Raw genomic sequence first — 12,419 nt, 5'->3', positions numbered from 1 at the left:
TCCAAAGATTTTTGAACACAGCAAAACATCATTTTTCCCCCAACATTTTGATCAGAAAAAGCTGATACCTGCAATGGAAATTTTCAGCCCCAAATATTGAGATTTGTAAAAGTTGTTTGTTATTGAAAACAAGGTCTTTATAATAGGAAGTGTCGAGGAATGTTAATAGGTGGCAGTGCCAGCTGCAGCAATAGTACTTACCCACCGTAATATAATAATTTATATATAGCCTCAACGCCACTGTATTCTCTAGCCCTCTATATTTGTCACTGTGTTGTAGTGTGTTTTAGAAACTAGGCCCTGAGCCTGCAAAACCTAAATACTTGCTTTACTTTACTCACTCGATTAATTCATAGGCTTCAAAGGGTTCATGTAAATATTTATGGGTTCAAAGATATAATTGGTTCTGACAGCAATTCTGTTTATCTGTAAAGCACTCACAAAGCTGTTTTTAGTTACTAATTGCTACTTAAGTGGTTTTATGCACTTTTGTGTGTGTGTGTATGTGTGTATGTGTATATGTATACATATACACACACAAGAATTGCTCTGCCCTATTTTGGCTAGGAACTCCACTGTTCAAATTATATTCCCATGTAAATTCTAACTTTATTTTACAGACTGTTGGGTATTGATTTGGAGTTAGCATCTTGAATGAAGTCAGTCTTTTATGCGAAATAGTCTGATAATTATGTTGCAGTTAGAAAAAACCTGAAGGCATATTTTTGCAGCAGAATGAACTCAACTGTCATGCACACACGAGCCCTTCACTAAAGTTGGCTTGCCTTGCGTGGGTATCATTGGGTATTTTTATTAAAAGTCATGAACAGGAGATGGGCAATAAATCACAGAAACAGTCACACAGCAATTCATTTTTCGCTACATCAGTACGGTTGTCTGGAGATCCTCAGCACTGGGGATCTTTTGAAGCTGAATTGCCGGTGGCACTGGCACCCAGGGTTGAAGCCAAAGACTGAGCTGTGATGCCTTTAACTACTCCTTGCAGGGTGCCCTGACAGTGGCTTGAGCAACAGCTTTGCCTAAGATGGTATTTTCCATACTTTTGCTGCAGATTGTAAAGGAAATAAGAGATGTCTCATTGTTTTTTCTCAAATCTAAAGCTTGGAAATATCAAGAACTTGTGGGCATGTCTTAAAGAGCACAGAATCTGTGACAGAATTGTAGCTTTATTTATAGGCTCCTGCTCAAATTAGTACTACTCATCACCCACACTAAAATCACATGGCAGAGTTCCCATGTTGTTTGCACTGTGGCTGTTCTCTCTTGATCTAGGTTAAATCAAGAGGAGTTCCCTTGACAACGGGGACATACCCTGAAAAATAACCCAGACACTCCTTATTCCAAGCCTAGCTTAGGCACGTCATAGTAAAGATTTGAGGTTTTCTAGCTTGAATAGTTACAATTTCAGCTTCATTTTCAGTATTTAATGCTAAACAGCAGTTTAAATAAAAAACTCGGGTTCCAGGCATTACATTGCTACTGCTTTTTAAACAATTTTTCTCTAGCCCAAAGAGCTGACTTGAGGGTAAGCAGGTCCCCTTATTATAATAATTAGATAATGACAATAGGAAAGGATTTTGTTTGATAATTGTTCACCATTCTGTTCCTGGTTAAACATTGTCTGTATTTAATATGTACTTGTACTGGTACGGCATTCCTACGGTATTCATCCTGTCAGTCATGATGTAATTCCTACCTCTAATGGCCAAATCTCCTTTCTGAATTATAGGATGAAAAAAGTTTGCTGGCCTGAGATACCAGACCCCGCAGAAAGCATTGCTGTGGACTGGCCTACTGACATGCATAGGGTAACATAAGATTGCTGTTAAGATAAACAGATTTGTGATGTGGCTAAATTTGAGTAAAATTTTTTGTAAACAATTTAAACACAATAGACTGGGATCATTAAATCCATAATGATTTTAATGATCGTCTGCTGGGGTGAATTTGACCAAATGTAACCTTCTTTCATAGATACCTCTCTAGGCTGCTGCCCCTCTATTTACTGTTTGCTAATATAGCATGATATATTGCACACATATAGTTCTTTTTCCTCCAGCTTGTCTTGAAGGCAGTGAGTTTCTTCCTGTGATGATATCTGTGTTCCAGATCCTCAGCTGTTTGCCCAGTTAAGTAGGCCAGTCATCTGTAAAGTAACATACTCATTCTTATCGGACTACATCATATCTTAAAGTTTACATCCTAAGAGATGAGTCAGAGGAGCAAGTTAAAATTGCAGCATTTTTAAAAGACAAAAATTCGAACAGAATAGGTGTAAACAAACCAGGTGACTAAAACTGTCAGATGTTTATACTTTCCGGAAGTTTTGTTACAGACAAAGGAAAAAAAAAAAAAGATAAACTTAACAAAAAGTGACAAAACGCCTGTGAAATATGTCCTAGTCTGACTGGTCACATTAGAGAGCAGGTATGCAGAAGTCTGAATGCCTGTGTCTGAGAGTGCTTCTGTGCAGGGCTGCACCTACTGATATGTAACATAGGCAGTTGTGTAGGTCACCATGAAATTTGGGACACCACCAGTTCTAGCTCTAGTGGTCAAGCCCATGCCCTGGCAGCCTGACTTGCCACAGGCTGTGTGCAGCTCAGCTGCTGCTCACCAGCTGTTTCCATTTCTAGTGGAAGGGGAAACAGCTTGTGCCCTTCACCACTGCCTGTAACTCCTGCCTGCTCTCCTCAGCTGTGAGATCAGCCACTCTCACTGCCTTGCTGCTGCATCCTGAAGCTCTGGGCCTGGCCCACCACAGCTTCCCTTGAATGTAGCTCCCCCTCCCCGCCATGGTGCTCAGGCTGTGTAGGGCACCAGAACTGGCAGGGAGGGCCCTGCTTCTGTGTGTCCCTTAGTTCTCTGTTTTTAATTTCCCAGCCCCTCTCAGTTTTCCCATGGAGGACTAAAATAAAGGCTTTCCTCCAAGTGCCTGTCTCTGTGGATTCTACTTTTGGTGCAAATGTGCTTGAGACCAGAATCTTTGACTCAGGAGTGTCTGCTAAGTTGAGTCTGTGCCCTGCTTATCTCAGCCCCATCTTCCCCACACCATGGCATAAAGAGCAGAGTGATTCCAAGTGACCTGTTCCATTTTGGTGCCTGTCCTAGTATCTTCAGCTTTGCCACTGAATCCATTATCATTTGGTGGCATAATCTTTATTGAAGTCTAATACAGTTGGACAGATAGCACTAAAAGCCTAATTTAAAGTCAGTGGGGTTGCGGGCACAGCTCATTACTAATTCCTGATCATCACATGCAAAATGAAAATATGCTAGCCTCGTTCCCAGCACAGTTTGTGTTTGTGGGGCTTGTCAGTAAGAAAACAGTCATTTTACCAGTGAACTAAGAAAATTGGATATGGCATTATCAAGATAATAAATGTGGTATTTCACATTGCCATCCTCATAGTGACTTTTTAGAGGAGAGCTGTATTTCGAGAGAAATGCGTATCAAGGTTTCATTGAGTAGTTTCATAAACATTAAAGACCTGAGTGGAGCTGGAGTGGCAGGGTGTTCTTTTTAAAAAGATCTTTGTAATGTCTCTTCCTTTGTACGGATGTAAGTCTCAAGGGTCTCCTTTTTTGTGCTGACAGAATGATTCATTTCTGAAGAAAGTACTGCCTCAGGATGGGACTGTAGATCTTGAAGACATCAGCGTTTTGGAACCAGGCCCTTCTGATATAGACCAGACTGTGTTATTAGTGAAAAATCAGGAGAGCTATGATTCTAACCATACACACATTTGTGTACAGAACATGGGCAGAGGACATAAAAGGATTTTGAATGGTGAAGAACATGATGTTGTAAAACCGCTGTCACTGTCAATTCCATATACAGTTAAAGAGCCAGACTTCAAGAGTCAAATGTTGCTTTCAGCTTTGATGCCTACCAGGAGAATCCAAAATCAGCATCTAGAAATATCAAAAGAAGGCTTATGTGAGTCCCTGCAGTCTTCAATTGAGAATTCCAAAGAAAATGAAAAGGGGGATGTTCTGGAACACACAGATTTTAATGAAGAAACAAAAGTCAATCCATATCTAAAAAATTCGGTTAATATGAGGGAATTTCTAATTTCTGAGAATTTGCAACCATACAATAAGGAAGCCAAAAACCAAATAGCCCCTTTGCAGCAAAACACAAGAGGGCAACCATATGTGACACTGAATATGTTTGGACATACAGTTGATCAGTACATACATGCAAAGTCATGTTGAGGTATCGTGCTCCCCAGCTGCACTTGCTGTTTTCTCTTAGAGGGATTGTCGGCTTCCATACATACATACGTTCAAGCACTGTTGGCAGCACTTGATCGACAACTCCCAAATCATTTAAACTACTTGGAAGGAATTTCATTGTGTGTGAATTTTGATGTCCTGTTATTGTTTTCTTTAGCAGACAGACACAGAGAAATATGCCCTAGTGGTAAGGCAAAGGAATCTCACTTAATTCTTCTTATCCCTCTTCTTCCAGTTTATTAAAACAAATAGATCTTTACCATGACGCAGCCATAAGTGCAAGCAGGATGCTGATTTCCTTCTTGACAATCTTTCCTGAAGCTGGCTTTTGCTGAGTCAGGACATGTTTTCTCAGACACAGCCAGGATCTTCAAATCCCTTGCTCCCTTCTTTCTTAAAGTTACAAGAAATAAAATTACTCGTTTCCCATTCTTCCATGAAAGACAGGGAGACCTGCAATTACTGTAGAGTTACAATAATCGAAAAAGGAAGAAAAATGTTCCTGAGGAGACTGGTTCTTCGTAGATTTGAAAATTGTAATAAAAAAGCAAGTTACAATAAAGGCCAAATTACCCTCTGTAGAGGACTCAAGCACACAGGCAGAGCTCGGTAAAGAATATTAAAACTTAAACTAAAAGTGATCAAGTCTCCATTCGCTGTTTGGGCAGTCAGGACTTAATGACATACTTGGCTTGTCCATTGGTTATTTTCAAGATAATTTTAACAATTTTTATTCTCTAGAATTTTTATTCCAGTATCACCACAGAGACAATTTCTATGTTTACATTACAGCTAAGAGTGCTCCTCCTTTAGAGTGAGAAATATGTGAGTTGGAATTCATATTCAAATTTGACACACTGACACGTGGTATGAACAGAGACATCAGTTACCTCATGCATTACAAGGACTGTTCCCCTTCCTTTGACGCTCATAATTATCTCAGGCAGGACAGTTAACAACCTCCCACCCCTCATCCCCCTCATTATTGAAGCTGTGGAAAGGCATGTATTGCCTACTGAACATCATTAACGAATGCTGACATTGACTATTGAAAGAAACTTTGAAAACATCTTCTCGTAAATCCCAGAACATTGCGTTAACTCATTCAGAATGTGAATGTGGAGATGGTCTCCTGGGCCATCCTCCTTCCCATTGACCATCAAATAAAAGCATTGTGGCATCTCTATCAGTTATTTACACGGGGAATTGTTATTAGGGAAGTATTAATGCAATTTAGCTGCTGGAAATAAGGAGACAGAAACATGTGACCAGCTCTCTGCAAACTACCAGTAAGTGCTTCACAGCTCAACATCGTTCCATTGACCAGTTAGAGACACTGGCTAAAACACAGGACAGTCTACACTATAAACTTTTACTGGACTGCATGCACAAATAGATATACCACATAAACAAGCTCAATAATCTGCAATCATTTCCATACAGTTAAGCACTTCTCTATAAAAAGGCCAAGTGATTCCATTAACACAACTATTGTATCTAATGTACTGTTTTAATCGGACTATTTTAATTTAGTTTTGAATGCATCTTCTCTGTATCAGTTATTTAAAAATAAATCAGTGAGAATTGTATGGTAGTAGTGGGTTTTTTTGTGTTCGGTTGGTTTTTAGTGTGAGCACAAGTGAATATACACCATTACATCTCATAAGCAGATAGAAGTGAGGAAGGATGGATTTCAGTGAGAAAGGCATTATGACTGGGAATTATGACTGGGAATTAGGAGACCAATGCTCTTCTTTTCTTGGCTCTGTCCTTCTTTCTGTGTAAAATCCCTACCTGTCTAAAGTATAGTGAGAGTATATTTTAAAGCACATTTTCATATTTGGATAACAAGTTACGTATAAGTACAAAGTAGCATTACCATCCAATAATTTTGCTGTACTGGTGATTTATAAGGATCCAGGTTTTAGTAGTGGGACATACATATTTGAATTAAGTACTATATTTTCAGTTCCTTCAGTTATTCTGGGAGACCTGACTTAGTCCCTGCTCTCCTGGTTCACAGTAACAGGCCACTCGAACAGAAGAAACTTTTAAATGACCAACTTTGTAGTTGTAGGATGGTAGTGAAGTATGCGTGTGGTTGTGTGACAGGGAGGTGCTGCCATTTCTGTAATAGGTTGGAAGCACTGGAAAAAAACAAACATGCCAACCATTATATCAACATGTTGTATTCTGGAGAATATTCGTATGAATAAGTGGTAAAAACTTATTGTTGGGTCAGAGGTTGAGGTCCAGACTCTTGTTCAGTGGTAAGAGCAGCACTTATTTTGACTAGAGCAGTGAATCTCAGCTTTTCCAGACTACAGTACCCCTTTGAGGAATCCGATGAGTCCTGCATACACTGAGTTTCTCCTCACTTAAAAACTACTTGCTTACAAAATGAGACATAAAAATACAAAAGTGTCACAGCACACCCTTACTGAGAAAATGTAGTTTCTCATTTTTACCATATAATGCTAAAATAAATCAATTAGAATATGAAGATTGTACTTACGCTTCAGTGCATAGTCGCTGTCTGGGGCTTATGTAGCCTGCTGCAAAACTAGGCAAGTATCTAGATGAGCTGATGTAACCATTAGAACAGGGCAAGTAAAATACAGCCCATGGGCTGGATCTGGCACTCCAAACATTGGGATCCAGCCAAGGTATGTACTCTGGGCTGCCAATATGACATGGCCTAGTGCAGGGGTGTCCAACCTGTGGCCTGCAGGACAGAATCTGGCCCACGGAGCCTTTTTATCCATCCCACGATGCCGGCAGTGGTGCCATTTTTAAAAGGCGGCTGAGTGGCTCCAAGCTGCATTTGGCTTTTTAAGATGCTGTTTGTGGAACACACTGCTGCTGCCTGCCTCACTGAAAGCCTAGAACTGGATGTAATCAGTTTAATGTCCTTTGAGCCAATTAACGCTGTTGTTTCAGTGTGGCAGGGGTGCTGAGAGCTATTCCTGCCAGGTGGCTCTTTGAGCAATAAAATGCTTACAGCCACAGGAGTGCTGTGCACTGCTCTGCGCACGCATCCCTCCCTAGCCCTTGGAGGGAGAAACAGGTGGCAGTGGCGGTGGCTCTCGTGAGTTGCCGGCACTGGATTATAGTGGGGGTGGGGGGCAGATTGGGTTAAAGCAGGGAACTGGAGGTGCCTGGTTCTGGGGGAGGGGAGATTGGGTTAAAGTGGGGAGCTGGGGGTGCCTTGCTTGGGGGGATTGGTTTAAAGAGGGGGGCTGGGGCTGCCTGGCTCCAGAGAGGGGATTGGGGTTTTGCATGTCTGAAAACTGGGGGCTACTTAAAATTTTTATTTATTTATTTAAAAGGGAGTACTTCATTTAAATAAATAAAAAAAAGATGAGAAACATTGGACTAGAATTCAGTTTAATTGGTATAACGGATCCAGCCATTCAGCCAATTAAATTGAGTCCTATTCTTTCAGTGTTGCAGGGAGCTGCCATTGCTGCTATGTTTGGGGCGCAGTTTGGGGCTGCGGAGGGGGATCTAAGGCCGCAGTCGGGGTGGTTTGGGGCTATTTTGTGTTCAGCCCCTGGAACATATCAAAAATTGCCGTGTGGCCCTCAATGAAAAATGGTTGGACACCCGTGGCCTCGTGGTACACTCGGTCAGGCTTCCTGCCCCACACACTGCTCGAAGTAGCCAGCTGCTGGGGCCTGTGTGTGCATCTTTGCCTGGTGCATCCCTTGGGAAATGGGAGATCTCCTTATCCTGATTCCATCTCCAGCACAAGCCAGCCAATGGGAGCTGCCTGGGCCATGCTGGCAGGCACAGGCAGCTTGTGGAGTCCCACTCCCCGCCATGGTGCGTGGTGGGCTGCTAGCTGGGAGCCACCAAAGATGAACACTTTCTGGCCAAAGCCTGCACCTGGCACCCCACTCCCTCCTGCACCTCAATTCTGTGCCCCAAGTGACAACCCAAACAAACACTGCACCCCTTCCTATACCCCCTCCCAGGTTAGAATCCATTGGTGCACTCAACCCCCCTCCAGACTCTACACCATGTCCAGCACGTTCATCTGCTACCTGAAGCTCCTTTGTGCACCCTACCTCTGTCCCAGAAACCACACCCACTCCATTAAGATCTCAGAAAAGCACACCCTTGACCGTGCTTACCAGATTCGTGGAATGCCACCACTTCCCCTATCAAAAATTACTGCTCATGCACAGTGCTTTTTTTCTTTCCTAGGAAAAATTATGTTGGCACTCAGGTCCTGCCAGCAGCTCCAATTGCGGTATCCCCAGCTGGAAAAATGGTGCCCGAACTCTGTTCTGTCCTGCCAGCAGCCACAGCCGTGGGATCCCCAGCTTGTGTGTGTGGGGTTGGGGGAAGGTGCTGGAACTCGGTTCTGGTCTGTTCCTCCAGCAAAAAAGCGCTGCACCTGCCTTAGAAAACTTCTGCCATCCCTGGTTGAGAACCACTAAATTGCCTTGTGCAAAGACCAGGGAGTGGGTGGTTGGCTTAGTTTCAGTCCCACTGAAAGCAATGGGAGGTGGCCATTCTTAACTAAAAGAAATGTTCTGAGCCTGACTTCAGCAATTATGAGGTCTTGAAAAATTTAAAACACTCCTCCCGTGTTGTAATAGAATGTTAAACTGTATTATACTGTTTGACCACTAGGTGACATGGTGTCTAAATATCTTATTTAAATAAACCTCAACCATACCCGGGAGAGTATTAGAGGATCTTATGAGGAAGACGTCAGGTGTGGATAAGCAAGCTCTGGAGAGACTTACAATCACCATCCACCCCTGCCCAGGGCTGAAGTTCCTTGACATAGCTCAGACTAGCTATAGAGGTCTTCTGAACTGCATGTGCCAGTTCACCGAAGAAATGACTTACAAAAGCTAGGCATTCAGAGCGTGTGTGATCGAAAGATCAAAGACCAACAGCCCTCTCAGGCATAGCTTGGAAGTCATGAAATGGCTGATGAAAGAGGTGGAAGAATTTAACAAAAGATTTGATGATACTGAACTTTTGAACGGAGATCCAGCACAAATCAATTTAGAAGAAAATGTTGGAAAATAAAAAGACACGTGGGAGAAATCTTGGGAGCCACTAATTCAGTTGTATGCGCATTCAGAGGGCATCATTATTGGGTGATTGTGGATTATTGTTCCAGATATATAGAAGCGATGTAGCTAGCATGTTATCAAGAGACTGAAATATGCTCCTGCTCATTTGTTACTCCAGAACAACCAGTGATGGACAATAGACCACAATTTGCTGCAGCAAAATTTGTCATTCTGACTGAAATATGGTTATGATCATATTATCAGCAGCCCCCATTATCCACTAGCAAACAGGAGAGGCTCAGAGAGCCATACAGATAACCAAGAAAATCCTAAAGCAAAAGGGTCTATTGTTTGCTCTTTTCAGTTAGAGATCAACACCAATAGCAGCTCTGGGATAAGAGCAGCAGATTTCCTGGAGGAAAGACAACTCAGGCTCTTTTCCAAAATTGTCAGGCATAATGAGATTAGCCAAATTGGATAAAAAGGCTGAAAGAGCTTTTATAATAGACGTCATCAGCTAGGGAACTGGTCGGTCCAGTACCACAACTGTGTTCATGGAGAAAAGTGATAGACCACTCCAACTGCTATGAAGGAAAAGAGTTCCAGACCGATGGTGGATAGTTAAGCAGGAACCAACAGGAGAGAACAATCAGCAGAGCAAATTCTGCAACTGGCAGATTTAGATGATGATGGTTCAGGGATTCCAAACTGATCACAGCTAGTCCCTGCAGCTAACGGACAACCAGATGACCAAGCTGTTACTTGTTTGGGTCATGTAATTAGAAGTTTAGCCTGATTGAGATACTTGGCAGACTCATATATTCTGCACTTCAAAGAGTGTAAAAGTATAAATATTTAAGTTAATCTTTGCCACATTGTGGCACAACATTGTCGGATCTTATGATGAATACATCCTGGTGTGTATAAGCAAGTTCTGTAGCAACTCCATACCTGGTACAGGAGCATGGCAACACCCACCACCAAATATCCTAAGACTTTTAATATAATTGCATGAGTTGATAAATCTGCATTTGCTGCAGAGACTGATCACCACTAATTCGTCTCAGTTGCAAGTTTCTTTCAGTGATGGTTGAGAAGTTGTACTGTAGCTGCAAGCTCTGAATGGTGAGTTCATCCTCCACAGATGGTCTATTTGTATTTTTTCCCAGAAAGGTTTTTCCAATACATCTGTTTGTATATAGTTAATGGTTTTTGTTTGACAAAATCAAATTCATCCACCCCATTCTTTGTATCTATATCTAACTTTTTTAATTATCTTTGGAATTTAGTATGAATAGGTTCTACCTCTGCTGCCAACTCTCACAATATTGAGCTTTTCCTTAAAGCCCAGGCTCCTGGAGTCAAATGATTATATGAACATTTTCTTTTCATTTAAAAATAATACGATCATAGCCTCCAGGGCTGTGGTGAAAAGCTTGAAAACATCATCCAAATGAATCCTAAAAGTTCAGAAACCAAAAGTCAAAGAAAAAGAATTTAACACTATTTTTAAAAAATGTAAGCCAATCTGATGATTTTTGAAGCCTGACTCAAGATATTTGAATGGCAATATTACACACCATTCTTTTTCTATAGCTCTACTAAGGCCCTTCAGCAGATTTTAAATGTGTAAAGTATCATGGTCTGATGATGTACGTCCTTGTTCCCACTAGCCCACTCTCTCTTGTGCAGGTGTGAATCCAAAGGAAGTGATCCTGGATAAATCCTTTTTGAGAAAGATCTTTATAGTTCTTTACACTGATTTGTTTCCAGATCACGTTCTGAGGAGTTGCCTTCACGTGCAGCACAGCTGAGCCACAGTAAGGATTTAGTGAAGATGCTCCTATGCTGATGTGTCAGTGTCTCTTATTGGTGTAGTTAGTTCACCTCCTTGAGAGACGATAGCTGTGTTGGCAGGAGAAACTCTCTCATGGACATAGCACTGTCTGGGCAGGGGATTAAGTTAGTTTGGCTAGGTCACACAGCGGTGTAGATTTATCACACTCTTGAGCAACACAGTGCGGCAAACAACAGGTTATGCCCTGGGGGTCCTACGGCCTAGGCAGTTATTGTATGCTTCAGAGGCTTGCTTTAACCCTTCATACAGCCTCTGACCTTTTGCTAGAGGCCAGGCCAGGGCCACAGCTTACTAAGCGATCCTCATCACTGGTACAATCAAAGGACTAGGATGAAACCCTCCATGATCTAGGCCCCTCCTTTCCAGGAGCAGAATTTTGTTGGTGTGAGGAGGGTTGGGGTGGGGTGGAACCCTGACCTACCCACCTACTTCAGGTTTTTGGCCCACGGACCCAAGGTAGTGGCAACTGATGGGGTTTCTCCCCAGCCCCAGTACAGTAGACTTTTCCCTGGGCCGCTTCCCCAAGTGCACCCCTATCACCTTCTCCCTGGTACTCCAGTGAATATTTTCTGTTTTAGCACAAGCATGCTTCCTCAGCTTTCCAACAGCACGCTTCCTCCTCTCGGTCCTTCACACTTCTCCTTCACCCACCCTTTCCTGAGGGGAAACCTTTTAAAGCAGTCCAGCAGACCACAATTGTCTGCCAGTGTTTGATTAGCCTGCTGCTTCAGGAAAACTCTCAGTTAGTTCTGGGTCCTGTTCTGTTCATCATATTTATCAGTGACCTGGATGAGTGGTTGGACTGCACCCTCAGCAAGATTTGTGGATGACGCTAAGCTAGGGGGAGAGGTGGATACACTGGAGGGTAGGGACACAGTCCAGAGTGACTTAGACAAATTGGAAGACTGGGCTGCAAGAAATCTGATGAGGTTCAATAAGGACAAGTGCAGAGTCCTGCACTTGGGCCGGAAGAGTCCCAAGCACAGTTGCAGGCTGGGCTCCGACTGGCTGAGTAGTAGTTCTGCAGAAAAGGACCTGGGAGTTGTAATGGACGAGAAGCTGGACATGAGTCAACAGCGTGTCGTTGTAGCCAAGAAAGCTAATGGCATATTACGTTGCATTAAGAGGAGCGTTGCCAGTAGATCCAAAGAAGTGATTGTTCCTCTTTATTTGGCTTTGGTGAGGCCGCATCCGGAGTACTGTGTCCAGTTCTGGGTCCCCAATTATAGGAAGGATGTGGATATACTGGAGACGGTCCAGCGAAG

The 12,419-nt window shown here is 42.6% G+C and overlaps 1 protein-coding gene across 1 annotated transcript in view; it reads left to right on the top strand.

The window, feature by feature from the left end:
• Positions 1–5,836, top strand: part of IL31RA (interleukin 31 receptor A) — a 71,214-nt gene extending 65,378 nt beyond the window's left edge. Inside the window, exons 17-18 of the mRNA XM_074994283.1 lie at positions 1,751–1,829; positions 3,619–5,836. Of these exons, the coding sequence (XP_074850384.1) occupies positions 1,751–1,829; positions 3,619–4,239 (700 nt within the window). The 3' untranslated portion in view covers positions 4,240–5,836. The remainder of the gene's footprint in view (positions 1–1,750; positions 1,830–3,618) is intronic.
• Positions 5,837–12,419: the final 6,583 nt, after the last annotated feature.

This window comes from Carettochelys insculpta, chromosome 5 (genome assembly GCF_033958435.1).
Source record: "Carettochelys insculpta isolate YL-2023 chromosome 5, ASM3395843v1, whole genome shotgun sequence".
In the NCBI taxonomy this organism is placed as follows: Eukaryota; Metazoa; Chordata; order Testudines; family Carettochelyidae; genus Carettochelys; species Carettochelys insculpta.
The sequence above is the reverse complement of the archived record's forward strand: the minus strand, read 5'-3'. Positions and strand labels throughout refer to the sequence as shown.